At 40.8% G+C, this 15,130-nt stretch overlaps 1 protein-coding gene across 9 annotated transcripts in view; it reads left to right on the top strand.

Annotated features, from left to right (window-relative positions):
* The window catches only part of ZRSR2 (zinc finger CCCH-type, RNA binding motif and serine/arginine rich 2), a 38,383-nt gene that overhangs the window by 10,864 nt on the left and 12,389 nt on the right, over window positions 1–15,130 (top strand). For 7 of the 9 annotated variants that reach the window (XM_003805354.8, XM_057301178.2, XM_055106769.2 and 4 more), the window contains exons 3-7: window positions 413–494; window positions 4,236–4,344; window positions 4,659–4,745; window positions 8,682–8,720; window positions 9,648–9,766. In XM_003805354.8, coding sequence (XP_003805402.2) covers window positions 413–494; window positions 4,236–4,344; window positions 4,659–4,745; window positions 8,682–8,720; window positions 9,648–9,766 — 436 coding nt within the window. The remainder of the gene's footprint in view (window positions 1–412; window positions 495–4,235; window positions 4,345–4,658; window positions 4,746–8,681; window positions 8,721–9,647; window positions 9,767–15,130) is intronic. The other 2 variants (XM_063601896.1, XM_063601898.1) reach the window with 1 other exon arrangement.

The following is a 15,130-nucleotide window of genomic DNA, read 5'->3' on the forward strand; positions in this document are numbered from 1 at the left end:
TTTTTTTTTTTTGAGATGGAGTTTCACTCTTGTCGCCCAGGCTGCAGTGCAACGGCACGATCTTGGCTCACTGAAACCTCCACCTCCTGGGTTCAAGTGATTCTCCTGCCTCAGCTTCCCGAGTAGCTGGGATTACAGGTGCCTGCCACCATGCCAAGCTAATTTCCTTTTTAAGTATAATTGTGGAACCATTGATTACTTTTTAAATGTAATGTGCTATCTGCCACCCCTATTGTCCTTTTTGATGCTTGTGTTGTACCAAAGAAGGTTGATCAGAGACCTTTTTGTTAGAAAGTTTAAGAAAAAGATTTTTACCATAATTTTATACATTAAAGATTACATGTATTTTTTTCCTGAATTTTTGACCAAGGATTTGCAGCACTCAGTTTAATAAAACATTTAAATTCCCTAGGACTCTCACAGAAGGAGGAAGAGGAGGACACTTTTATTGAAGAACAACAACTAGAAGAAGAGAAGCTATTGGAAAGAGAGAGGTCAGTGCTAATTGAAACACTTAAAGTGAATGAAGTTATTTTATTGGAATATTATCAACCTTTACTAACCAGTACCAGTCTTCTGTATAAAATCTTGTACCAAATAGGTCTTATAAAATATCCCGTATAAAGTATTTAAATCTGTAGTTGATGGGCTAAAACTAGATGTTATTTTTTTTAAAAATGGAAGTACTTTTCTTCTGTTTTTGCTAATTTATAATTTTTTTCTTTCTTTTTTTTTTTTTTTTTTTAGACGGAGTCTCGCTCTGTTGCCAGGCTGGAGTGCAGTGGCATGATCTCAGCTCACTGCAATCTCCGCCTCCCGGGTTCAAGCGATTCTCCTGCCTCAGCCTTCCGAGTAGCTGGGACAACAGGTGTGCACCACACCCAGCTAATTTTTGTATTTTTAGTAGAGACAGGGTTTCACCATGTCGGCCAGGGTGGTCTTGATCTCTTGTGATCAAGTGATCCGCCTGCCTCAGCCTCCCAAAGTGCTGGGATTATAGGCATGAGCCACTGCGCCTGACCTGTAATTGTTTTTGAAAACAGAAAAAAAACAAAAAAAATTAACAAATGTAAAAAGGGAAAAGACTTTAATAATTGCAACACACCCAAAGATAGCCACTGTTAAGAAAGAGAAAAAGAAAGTGTAAATGTACTTTACGTGTGTCTTTCTATAATGGCATGATATTTATACATATTTTTCTATAAATTGCTTTCTTGCTAAATATATAGTGCATTTATTTCAGTACTGATGCAGGGATCTAATTCAGCCATTTCAGTGGCAATACAGTACCCACTGTACAGATGTAGCATAATTTATTTGCTATTCATAGTTTATTCATTTATAATTTATAGTTCTCTACTGATGGACTTTCAGGTTATATTGGTTTTTTACTCATATGTAAAAAGTTGCAGTAAGCATCCATGCTTATATATCCTTGGTAATTGTCCAGTTATTTCCTTAAGAAAATGACTAAAAATGAGATTGTTGGAATCAAATCATAAGTCCATGTAAAATGTAGATGGCCAGGTAGAAAGGGCTTCCTGGTTTGCAGTTTGCAGCCCTTCTGGCAGTGAATGTAGGGGCCCATCTCCCCATACCTTCACTCATACTAGGCATTATCAGTTTATAAAACTATAATGAAAAGTTGTATTTCACTGTTTCAAATGCACATTTCTGAATTAGGTAGAGTATCTTTTTATATGTTTTATTACCTATTTGTAGATTGCTCAAGTCTCACACCTTTCTCTTTTGGGATACATGTTTTTTTAAAATTTGTTTTTGTTTTGTTTTGTTTGAGACGGACTCTCGTTCTGTCACCAGGCTGGAGTGCAGTGGTGTGATCTCCGCTCACTGCAACCTCCACCTCCCAGGTTCACACGATTCTCCTGCCTCAGCCTCCCGAGTAGCCGGGATTACAGGCGCGCACCGCCACACCCAGTTAATTTTTTTTGTACTTTTAGTAGAGATGGGGTTTCACCGTGTTGGCCAGGATGGTCTCGATCTCTTGACCTCATGATCTGCCCGCCTCGGCCTCACAAAGTGCTGAGATTACAGGTGTGAGCCACCGCGCTCAGCCGAAATTTCTTAATGTCTCTAAGCTTCTATTTCCTTGTCTTTAATATGGAGATAAAGTCAATCACAGTATCCACCTCACAGAATTGTGAAGATTAAAGGAGGTGATGGATGTATAGTGTTTAACACAGTGTCAGCAGATGAGAGGTGCTGTGATAGCTCTAGTTCTTATTATTATAGATTTCTGTTATGATGAAGACAATAGATACGGTATGAAATAAGAGAGTAATTTTTTTCCTGTTTATTTGAAATGCTTCTTTTAAATCACATACATGTATCTTTGTGCTCCTTAGATCTTTATTTCTTTATGAGTTGCATACTATTGTTGAAAAGCAAGAAAATTATGTAAAAATACTGTATGACTTTATGTCCTATTTCAAAGCAGATGTATATTCAAGTTATTAAATTTAAAAATTTTTAACATTTTACTTTCTTGTGGTCTTAATTTATATATCATTTGGTTCATTTATATACAATTATATGTTTTTCAAAAGATTTGTAAATCAGAGTTGTGCACACTGAAACATCTATATGGTACCCTCACACATGGCATAGGAACACTGATAGATGCAATGTGCCAGCTTCTGCCATGGCTAAAAGATGTGTTCCTGGAATCTGTATTTGGAAATGTAATATATTTTATTTAAAATTGTGGTTAGGTCCCCAGACTAGACATAAAACTTTACTGAACTCCTAATAATGCTGAAGTAATATAGAACAGTTTCTCATATTTCATTTCCCTTTTATAAATTCAGTGGAAGAATGAATTTGAGGTTCTACACACCTAATTGGCAGGTAGACTTTGGAAATCTAACCCCCTCTTTATATTAGAAATTTGTGATATTGGATGTCTGAGACACTTGCCACTTTAAGGTAATACCACTCATTATAATTGGTCATATAAAAAATAGACTAGACACTCACTAATTTATTTTTATTTTTTCATTTTTTGAGACGAAGTCTCGCTCTGTCACCCAGGCTGGAGTGCAGTGGCATGATCTTGGCTCATTGCAAACTCCGCCTCCCAGATTCAAGCGATTCTCCTTGCCTCAGCCTCCCAAGTAGCTGGGATTACAGGCGGCTGCCACCACGCCTGGCTAATTTTTGTATTTTTAGTAGAGATGGGGTTCACCATGTTGGCCAGCCTGGTCTCAAATTCCTGACCTCAGGTGATCCGCCCGCCTCAGCCTCCCAAAGTGCTGGATTACAGGTGCGAGCCATTGCGCCCGGCCCTCACTAATTTATTTTTATAACTCCATTTCTTAAAACCTGTAGCTTTATTTTAAAAACATGATCACAATGTACTTTTATTTTCCTTCTTTTGGCTGTTTAGGTGTTTGGAGGCAAACCACAGGAGTCTCTTAACTGTGTGTAGTAGTAGTCCAAAGGTTTATGGCAGAGGATACTGGGTTTTCAGCGTGCTGCCATGATGGAATTGCTACTTTTAAGAATAGGGGCTGGGTGCAGTGGCTCACACATGTAATCCCAGCACTTTGGGAGGCCGAGGCAGGTGGATCACTTGAGGTCAGGAGTTCGAGACCAGCCTGGCCAACATGATGAAACGCTGTCTGTACTAAAAATACAAAAATTAGCCTTGCGTGGTGGCGGGCACCTGTAATCCCAGCTACTCGGGAGGCTGAGGCAGGAGAATCACTTGAACCCGGGAGGCAGAGGTTGCAGTGAGCCAAGATCACGCCACTGCACTCCAGCCTGGGCAACAGAGCAATACTCTGTCTCAAAATAAATAAATAAATAAAAATAAATGCATAGAATAGGAAGGGAAATGCTTTCTGAATATGAAAAGGTAGATGCTGCTTTGAAACTTGCTACCCATTTTATTGTCACCTAAACGTCACTGTGATCAGTCTAGAGGGAAAGTCATAGTGTCCTTTTTTCTGTAAAGTATGTCACAGCCATATATACCTATGAAATGTAAGAGGGATTTTAAGTTATTACCCATTAGGAAGATAGTTGCTGACACGTTGTGCTTTTCCAAAAGCTCTGCTCTTCTCGTTCTCTTACACCCACTTGACTGCTTTAATAGAAAATAGCTTTCGTGATATTTGAATCAGTCCCAAAATGTGTCATTTTGCTCTCGTGTGTGTGTGTATTTGTGGATTAATGCCCATTTCTTTTATCTGATTACATCATTATACTGATAGGCAAAGATTACATGAGGAGTGGTTGCTAAGAGAGCAGAAGGCACAAGAAGAATTCAGAATAAAGAAGGAGAAGGAAGAGGCGGCTAAAAAACGGCAAGAAGAACAAGAGGTATGGTAGGAATCACGTAACTAGTGAACAAACTGATTACTTCACCATAATAACTCTCATGAAGAGTTGCCTATCTTGGGAGGTTGGAGTGAGCTGAGATCACGCCATTGCACTCCAGCCTGGGCAGCAAGAGCGAAACTCCATCTCAAAAAGAAAAAAAAAAAAGAGTTGCCTATCTTGAACTTAAAAAAAAAAAACAAAAAACTGATCTTATTCAGTTTGCCAGTGTTTTAAGTTTTTCATCTATGTGCGCTGTATGTGAAATGTTTTTAAAAAGTGACTGAAACAAAGTTACTTTTTCTTCCCCTTTAAAGAGAAAGTTAAAGGAACAATGGGAAGAACAGCAGAGGAAAGAGAGAGAAGAGGAGGAGCAGAAACGACAGGAGAAGAAAGAAAAAGAGGTGATTCCTGTCATGGGATGTGCTGTGTGATGAGTTTGAAGAATAAGCAGTAGGCATGTCAGAGTTTGGGTTTTTTTTTTTCTCTTTTTCTTGTCATTTCATTGTTTGTTTGGAAAGAATCATATTTCAGTTTAGACATAACACCAGAGTTCCCTTCTGATGCTCTTCTTCGGGTCCGTGCAGTGGCAGATTCCTTAAAGTTTTCTTCAGCTTTACCCTGTTTACCCTTTATACTGGGCATTGGCAAATGTTGTAAAGGGCCAGATGGTAAATATTTTAGGCTTTATGGTTTGGTCTCTGTGGCAAACATCCAACTCTGCCAGTGTACCCTGAAAGCAGCCATCGATAATATGTAGATGAATGGGTATGGCTGTGTTCCAGGAAAGCTTTATTTACAAAACAGGCAGCTAGCCCTTGCTTTATAGCAAGTTATGTTTTTCTGAGGTTCTGCTGTATATGAGTTGACTTCTTTAGAGAATAATACTTTGTTTTGTTTCCACATTTATTTAGGTCATAAGAGAACTGCTTATGACATGTCAGCAAGAATTAGAGGATTTAAAGAAATCAGGAACTCAAATATTGAGGAACTAGGAAACAGTTTTTGTTATTTGTATTAAATCTTGACTTCCTCTTCCACTTAGGCTATGAAGACAATTGTAGCTAACACACAGTTGCTTATTTTAAAAAAAAAATCTGTGAGGCATATGTGTGTATGTATCTTCTCTATCTTCCAGGATTCTTTTTTAAGGATTGATTTGGTATGTTTTGCTGCTATTCCTTGACAGTATATTTATTTCAGAGGTATCACAGCTCATCTTCCCTTGACTGATTCATCAGGATTTGTCTTTTCTGTAATACAGCTAAATTTAAATATCATAAAATTGGATAATCACCTTATAATTGGGAAAAATGCATGTGTCTTCATTGTAGTCAATATGGGGCAGAAGCAGCCTCCACGATCTTTGTTTTTTGTATCTTAGGCCATCAGTTAATTTCAGTGCAGATTTTAAACACCTTTATTTGAGCACTTCTTTCCAGATGAGGCAAGATCATGCTAGGTTTTTAGGGGGCAGAAAAATTGTTTGGAACTTGTCATTTTTTTATAGAGAGGAATTAATTCCCATTTTAACAGTAGAGTGTTCCTCAACTGAGGTCTTTCAGGAATTCAGTAACAGCTAAGGCCTCTTTGGAATGCTTTTGTTTCAGAGGAAATCTGTGAGACTTCAAGGAGAAATGAGGGAAATGAAATAGATTCTAAGCTTATAAAAAAGAATCAGCAGTATGTGTTCCTGCTGTATGCTAGACACTTCGCTAGCGGACAGACAGAGCAGTGAAAGACACAGTCTTTGCTCTCATTGAGCTAGTTTTTTATATGGGAGTGTGAGATGATAAGCAAAACAGATCATTCAAAATGTGATCATATTAAGTGCTATAAAGAAATAAAGCAGGCCAGGCGTGGTGGCTCACGCCTGTAATCCCAGCACTTTGGGAGGCTGAGGCGAGAGGATCACGAGGTCAGGAGTTCGAGGCCAGCCTGGTCAACATGGTGAAACCCCGTCTGTACTAAAAATACAAAAAATTAGCCAGGCGTGGTGATGGGCGCCTGTAGTCCCAGCTACTCAGGAGGCTGAGGCAGAAGAATCACTTGAACCCGGGAGGCAGAGGTTTCAGTGAGCCAAGCTTGAGCCACTGCACTCCAACCTGGGCAACAGAACTAGACTTCGTCTCAAAAAAAAAAGAAATAAAGCAGAGTGATGTGATAGAGTAATGAGAATAGAGTTGTGCTTCTATAGATTGCCTGCTCAAGGAAATTTCTGAGGAGGTGATGTTTGACCTGACACCTGAGTGGAGAGATCTCAGCAAGAAGAAGCCTGAAGCTTGAAGGCTGAAAAAAGGCCAGGGAACCTGAAATCTAGAGTCCAAAGGAGAGAAGGGCAGTGGAGGAGGTTGCTGAGGGAGAGGGGGCAGTGGAGGGTAAGCAGAGTCAGATCATGTAGGGCTTCCTGGATTTGAAGGAGGAGTTTGGATTTTATGTTTCCTATAATGGGAAGCCATTGAAGGGGTTTAAGCAGGGAATGACTCTGTCTCATTTATATCTGTACCTTTTAACAGATCATTCTTTTTAAAAAAAATTTTTTTTGAGATGGAGTCTCATGCTGTCGCCCAGGCTGGAGTGCAATGGCGTGATCTCTGCTTACTGCAACCTCTGCCTCCTGGGTTCAAGCAATTCATATGCCTCAGTCCCCCGAGTAGCTGGGATTACAGGTGCCTGCTACCACGCCCAGCTAATTTTTGTATTTTTAGTAGAGACAGGGTTTCACCATGTTGGCCAGGCTGGTCTCGAGCTCCTGACCTCCAGGGATCCACCCGCCTCGGCCTCCCAAAGTGTTGGTGTGAACCACTGCACCAGACTTTTTTAACAGATCATTTTTACTTTACTGAAACCTCTGCCTCCCGGGTTCAAGCGATTCTCCTGCCTCAGCCTCCTGAGTAGCTGGGACTACAGGCGCCCATCACCACACCTGGCTAATTTTTTGTGTTTTTAGTACAGACAGGGTTTCACCATGTTGACCAGAGGACAAGGAGAGAGAGAGGAATTCAAGTCATATTTTTAGGTTTTTAGTTTGAATAGACAGATAGACTGGCAACACTATTCACTGAGGGAGCATTCAGGTGGATGTGGGCCAGGGAGTGTAGAGGACAAGAGTTCTGTTTTGAGCACCACAAATAAGCAACTAGACATACGAGTCTTATGTAATGCTTTAAGGGGCTAGGGAAGATAAGACTGTCTGTTAAACATAGGTACAACTTGTTCAAATGCCAATTAGGTAGAAATTTACTGGCGTATTGCAGAACCTCCTTTGCCTTATTTAAAAGTTAGAATTTTCTCCTAAATGCTAATTACCACTGGTCATGTCATATTTTAGCTTCTGCTAAATGTTTATGATTTCATCTAGCATTGTTTTTTGGGTTTTTTCGTTTGTTTGTTCATTTTTTTTTTTAGACGGAGTCTTGCTCTGTCGCCTAGGCTGGAGTGCAGTGGCATCATCTCGGCTCACTGCAACCTCTGCCTCCTGGGTTCAAGCAATTCTCCTGTCTCAGCCTCCCAAGTAGCTGGGATTACAGGCACGTGCCACCACACCTGGCTAATTTTTGTATTTTTAGTAGTGACGGGGTTTCACCGTCTTGGCCAGGCTGGTCTAGAACTCCTGACCTCAAGTGATCCACCCGCCTCAGCCTCCCAAAGTGCTAGGATTATAGGTGTGAGCCACCATGCCCGGCCTAGCATTGTGTTTTATATTCACTAATACCCCCTTTTACGAACTAGGACATGGTATATATACTCAAATATACTAAGTATTACTATTATTGAAACTATTATAAGACTATTTTAAATATTTTGCAATGTGATCTGGTAAATTTTCTATTTGAATAGGACGTCTCAGCTATGGGCCGGGCACGGTAGCTCATGCCTGTAATCCCAGCACTTTGGGAGGCTGAGGCAGGTGGATTGCTTGAGCTCAGGAGTTCGAGATTAGCCTGGGCAACATGGTGAAACTCCATCTCTACAGAAAATACAAAAGTTATCCAGGCGTGGTGGTGCGCGCCTGTAGTCCTAGCTACTCGGAAGGCTGAGGTGGGAGGATCACTTGAGCCTGGGAGGCGGAGGTTGCAGTGAGCTGAGGTCACGCCACTGCACTCCAGCCTGGGTGACAGAGTGAGACCCTGTCTCAAAAAAAAAAGAGAAAAGTCTCAGCTATATATCCTTTGAATATATCCTTTGAATCACAAAAGATCTGTGATTCAAAAGAAAACTAGAACTTGTGTGCGTGTGTGTGTTTTAATTGTTCCACTTGAGATTCTTAACCAGAGAAACCAGATGTGACTTACCTGACTTCTGGGTTTTTATTAGTCCTGTGTTTGCACCATTTTTAGGAAGCTTTGCAGAAGATGCTGGATCAGGCTGAGAATGAGGTATTTTTAAAACCTTACATTGATAATTTGAGACCAATTAATGTTTCCTTAGAAATAATAGTTCCAGTAATGTTAGTTTCGTGGTAGGTTAGTTAGATCATGTTTGGATATCTGGACTCATGTTTATGATGCTTTGATTTATACAACAACAACAAACTTTATTGATGAACAAATACAAATGGTATTCATGACCCCTGTGGACTGGACCTGTTTAGAGTCCTTACAGTATGTTTAAGCAACATCACATACCGTTAGCCTCCAGTGGACGGTTTACCTTGAATCAGAGTAACTTCTATTTCTGTCTGTGGTGGTTCCCTAATAAGTTCTTGGACCCTTTTTTTCTCTTTTTTTCTTTTTTTTTTTTTTGAGACGGAGTTTTGCTCTTGTTGCCCAGGCTGGAGTACAATGGTATGATCTCGGCTCACTGCAACCTCCGCCTCCCGGGTTCAAGCAACTCTCCTGCCCCAGCCTCCCAAGTAGCTGGGATTATAGGTGTGCACCACCACGCCCAGCTAATTTTATATTTTTAGTAGAGATGGGGTTTCTCCATGTTGGTCAGGCTGGTCTTGAACTCCTGATCTCAGGTGATCCACCCACCTCGGCCTCCCAAAGTGCTGGGATTACAGGCGTGAGCCACTGCACCCGGCCTTCTTGGACCCTTTTTAGAATGGATGGAAACCTTGGCGACTGCCCCTGGTGGCAGTAGTGATACCAGATAAAGGAAAGTGACCAGGAGCCAAGAGAGACATGGAGCTCATGTCTCAGTACCGTTGTTTGTAAAGTCTTGATTGCCTGTTCCAGCTTAAATGTTTGCATTATTAAATGAAACAATGTTTATCTTTGAGGAAAATATTTTAATATACTTTGAAACATTTCGTCTTTCATGGGTTTTTACTCCACCAGTAAAGTCATGGTTATTTTCAACAGTTGGAAAATGGTACCACATGGCAAAACCCAGAACCACCCGTGGATTTCAGAGTAATGGAGAAGGATCGAGCTAACTGTCCCTTCTACAGTAAAACAGGAGCTTGCAGATTTGGAGATAGGTAACTAATTTTGTTTTATCATGTCAGAATGAAGTGATTCAAAATGCTGACGTTTTTGAGTTCCCCTTTTGGGAGAGGCGCAGGTTTCCATTTCAAATGTCCGTCATCAGACATCTGCTGCTTTCTTGCTGCTGCTCTCGTTTTCCCAGCTGATCATCCTCTGCTTTGACCATCCCTGTTCCCTCTATCCTTGTTCCCTGGGTGGGCTTAGCCTAGTTCTCTGAGGGTGCTTCCTTCGCATTCCACATCTTTAGGAAGCCACTTTGCTTGTTGGTTTCTTCCTGAGCCTGCATTAGTCCATGGTGGACAACTGGGTTGGGGAAATAATATATTTGAAGAGCTTAGAGCAGCTTGGCTTTATTTTTTGAAGGGCACACACTGTCCCCAAAACAGGCTTTTAAAACTTGGCATGTGCCAGGAGTTCCAGGCTGCAGTAAGCTATGACCACACCACTGCACTCCAGCCTGGGTGACAAAACAAGACCCTGTCTCCAAAAAGAAAAAAAAAAAAACAAAACTTGGCATGTGTAAAGGGATATCTGTGAAAGACAGGATCCAAATGAGGAGAGGAAAAGTGTTTTAATTTCTGTTGTCAGTGAGTGTGCCCAGACTCAGGTACAGACCGCTGGGTTCAAAACGGGCTTCAGTGGCTGCCAGTTTGGGAAAGTTGCTTAAGCTCTGTGTGCCTTCATTCTCTCATCTATGAAATGGGATTAAACATAGTCTCATCTTTCTGAGGGGGCTGTGAGGCCGAAATGAGCACACATACCCGTAGAACAGGGCCCCAGGAGTGCTTGCTGGCATTTTCATTATTGTGACTCTTGATGTTATTCTGTGAGACACTCTTCTTGTTCCCTGCCCCTTTTGGGTCAATGTTTTTGAAAGAAGATGTTCATGTGGAAACCTAGTGTTGATCTCTTCAGTCATTTAGCAAGTCTTCGAACACCTATTATATGCCAGGTAATGGTGATTTTTATAATTTGGCCTGTTTATTCATGAACAACTTAAAGTAGGTAAATAATTCCTAATGGTGAATGAGTCCATCTGAGGCAAAATCTGATAATTATCACCATATATTCTGCAGAAGAGAAGATCTAATCATAACCTTAACATCCTATTAATCCTGAAAAGGGATTTGAATAGTAAAATTCAGATGTATTTAATCAGAAACCATATGTCATCTGTCAGCTTTACTTTATTCATAAAAGTATCCATGCTGTGAGGTTTTTTTTCTTCTTCTTCTTCTTTGAAAATATATCCTTCTCTATGGTTCTCTCCTTTTTCTTTTTGAATTTAAGCGTTCACACCATTTTTCATTTTTTAAGAACAGTGGTTCCCAACCCTGGATGCACATTAGAGTCATCTAGAAAGCTTTAAAAAATTATGTCCTACCTCAAGTTGAGTAAATCAGAATATCAGGGCCAGGCGCGGTGGCTCACACCTATAATCCCAGCACTTTGGGAGGCCAAGGCAGGCAGATCACTTGAGCTCAGGAGTTTGAGACCAGCCTGGGCAACATGGTAAAACCTGGGATCTATAAAAAAAAAAAAAGTAAAATAAATAAATAATATATTTTTATATATTTATATAAAAATATTATATAAATAAATAAGAAGAAGAATACCAGGGACTTGGGTGGCCTTAGTTTCAAAATGTCCTCAGGTGTCTCTAGTGTGCCCTAGGATTGAGAGCCACTAATGTCGAGGGTGTATGTCCTTTTGTATTTTAGAGGTGGGATTGCAGATGTCTGGAATGTCTGTGAAAAGAGTCATGGGATCTGCTAACTAGTAGAAAGCCTCCTCTTGAAAAACTGGGAACTAAGAAAAGGAAAGAGACTTTATTCCCTTTGATACCTTTAGAACCGTTTCTCAGATATACACTTTATCTAAACAAGAAATGGTAATGATTGGTGTAAAAAACTTCCCACCAAAGAAAAATGCACTGTGAATTACCTTTCAGAGACAACTGAGACTCCATGTAAGTTCACATTTGCATGGGTAGTTGAACCAAATTGCATTTAAGGTTTTCCAGCTGCAGGATCCCTCATGTAGGATCTATCTCTAACATTTCCTCCAAATTTAAGACCCGTGGTAGCCTGATTCTTGATTCTCACCCCCTTTTTTTTTTTTTTGAGACGGAGTCTCGCCCTGTCACCAGGCTGGAGTGCAGTGGCATGATCACGGCTCACCGCAAGCTCTGCCTCCCAGGTTCAAGCGATTCTCCTGCCTTAGCCTCTCGAGTAGTTGGGACTACAGGCGCATGCCACCACACCTGGCTAATTTTTTTTGTATTTTTAGTATAGACGAGGTTTCGCCATTTGGCCAGGATGGTCTCGATCTCTTGACATTGTGATCCACGTGCCTCGGCCTCCCAAAGTGCTGGGATTACAGGCATGAGCCACTGCTCCCGGCCTAATTCTCCTTTTGTTGGGCATAAGTGAGAGGAGGGGAGATGTCTTAAACGATTTCGAGAACTTGGTTGACAGGCCCTACCTTGTGGGAAGAGGGAATGGCCCGTCATGCTCTCAAATCCCATCTCTCCTCAAGTCATTTCAAGGAAATATGGACAGTGGTCAAATTAGTTTGCGAGCATTTCTTTTTTTTATTTTATTTTATTTTATTATTACTCTTTTTTGAGACGGAGTCTCGCTCTGTTGCCCAGGCTGGAGTGCAGTGGCACGATCTCCGTTCACTGCAAACTCCGCCTCCTGGGTTTGCGCCATTCTCCTGCCTCAGCCTCCCGAGTAGCTGGGACCACAGGGGCCCGCCACCATGCCCGGCTAATTTTTTGTGTTTTTAATATAGACGGGGTTTCACCATGTTAGCCAGGATGGTCTCGATCTCCTGACCTTGTGATCCGCCCGCCTCGGCCTCCCAAAGTGCTAGGATTACAGGCGTGAGCCACCGCGCCTGGCTGCGAACATTTCTTAAAATTTTCATAGGCATATGAAATTTTACCATCACAACTATCAAAGTATAACAGCAGTGTGGAGATTTTCATCATTCAAGTGATAAGTTGTGACATGAAATTCTGCGAAATTTGCAGTTACAAAATCCAGCACCATCCCTTTAGACAAGTAGACTGCTCTGTTCCCTTTTTATGGAGAGCCTTGGTGACTTGCTCCAGATCGTACAGCTGTTCTGTTCTGTCGTTAAGTTTTGTCAGAGCATCAGAGGAACACTTCCATAACCTCAGCATTTCTTTGGTTGGTTGTTTTTGTAATTAGTACAGAGTTCAATTCTAGAGCCATGCTGGAATTGGTATTTTTTGGAGTCACAGCTTTGAGGGGAATCTATTTGTTTTTCTCCTAAAAGGTAATAATTACTAATGGAAGGTAAAACTTAGTGGTCTATTTATACCTCACTTACTTCCAAAAGTGATTTAAAGAAGGTTCGTGATCTAGCGCATTAAGTTAGAGAAAGTAAAGGAAATTGAAAGCAAGGAAAGGAAGAGAAAGTGAGTTATTTTCTCCGGGTTTTTATTTCTCCATATTTGAATTCATCTCAAGCAGATAGTAAGCTGTCATTCTTACCAAAAAGGAAGAATGAGTGGTATCTCTAGAAAGACAGAAATTTTCCTGGCACCAGATTCTAAAGGTTTCTCCCTTGGAATATTTTACAAAGACATTAAATAGGAAGGTGGACAATAACTTTAATAGATGCTTTATAACAGCTGCATATGTAATTTTCATGAGGATGTTTCTTACAGTGACCTTCGATAAATGATTGCAGCTTCACTTTAACATGCAATGCGGGGATTCTATGTAGGACAAAGGTAATGCGTACCAGGAGCACTTCCCTGAGAAGAAGAAAAAGAGGAGTAGTCAGTTAGCTATACCCGAGGGGGCATTTGGATACCCACACCATTTATTGTTCATCCTTGGCCTAAGGTAATATCCAACAACTGTGGGTTTTTGCAGCAAACTGACTTAAGTATCAGAATAATGGGTAAATATTATGCCCTAAACCAGTGGTTCCCAAATATGGCTGATCTTCAGGACCAGGTAGGGAGCTACTTTGAAAATATGGGTCCCCCACCCCTTGAGGTCTGATCAGATGGTCTAGGGTAGGAAGTAAGAAATCTCAGTTCTTTCCAGGTAATTCTGAGAACCACACAGGCTTGGAACCACAGCTTTAGACTGCCTTCGTAAATGTCACTTCTCTTAGCTGAGTTTTTAATAAAAGCTATAGGGCTGGCCTTTTGTATACACTTAGATTATAAGGACTGTCTTTAGGCCAGATGGGATTTTTCCCCAGACAGGGACTTTGGTTCTATTCCAAAACTGACAAATGCTTATTTGACATCCTGGGAACTAGGGCCAAGTTCATTCAGATCTAGGAATCCCTTGAGCAGAATTTTAACCTCATTAAATTAGTTCCTTGTTTAATTCTCTGCGTGCTTCATACTTATAACATTTTGATTCACTGTTAGTGTTGCCAGTCAGGTTGAGTCTTTGCTCTTTGTTCTATCAGTAGTTGGGAAGAGGGATCTAATTACAAGGTCTCTAATTGAATAATCCAGGAGGTCATTTGGAAAATAGAAAATTTCACGTTAATGAACGTTGATGAAGCATTTCTGAGCTGAGCATGGTGTATGCTGGGCATTCTGTAAGCATTATCTCAGTAGGTGCTTAGATAGACATTACAGACATGGAAAGTGAGTGTTATTAAACATTTAGTCATTTCAGGGCCATTGTTGTTTTTTCCCAACACGTCCTATTCTTCAACTCTCTTTCTTCCTAAATTCTGTGGACTCCCCTCGCCAAAAAAAAAAAAAAAAAAAGTTTTTGTCTTACCAATTTTTAACTAGCAACCTAACCAGGAAAATTTTGTTTATTTGGAACCTTGAACTACATTTTTCCTCCTCATTGTATGTTAGGAGAAGGAAGGAAGTAAGAAAGTAAACTCATATGAAGGATTTTTGAAATATTACTCAGGTACAGCCTGGTCAGCTTAGCCTTGGTCCAGTTTAAACTATGAAAATAAAATTGTTCTTCATAATGGTTGGCCACCTTCATTAAATAAGAATTAAATGATGCAGGTATGGTAGCTCACACCTGTAATCCCAGAGCTTTGGGAGGCTGAGGCAGGAGGATCACTTGAAGCCAGGAGTGCGAGACCAGCCTGGGCAACATAGCGAGACCCCGTCCCTACAAAAATAAAATTATCCGGGTGTGGTGGCATGCGCCAGCTACTCAAGATGCTGAGGCAGAAGGATCACTTGAGCCCGGGGAATTCAAGGTTGCAGTGAAGTGTGATCATACCATTGCACTCCAGCCTATGTAACAGAACAAGACCCTGTCTCAAAAACAAATTGTATTTATTACACCCCATCGTGAACAGGCACCAGATTGTAGATTAATGCA

Source organism: Pan paniscus, chromosome X (genome assembly GCF_029289425.2).
Source record: "Pan paniscus chromosome X, NHGRI_mPanPan1-v2.0_pri, whole genome shotgun sequence".
Lineage (NCBI taxonomy): Eukaryota > Metazoa > Chordata > Mammalia > Primates > Hominidae > Pan > Pan paniscus.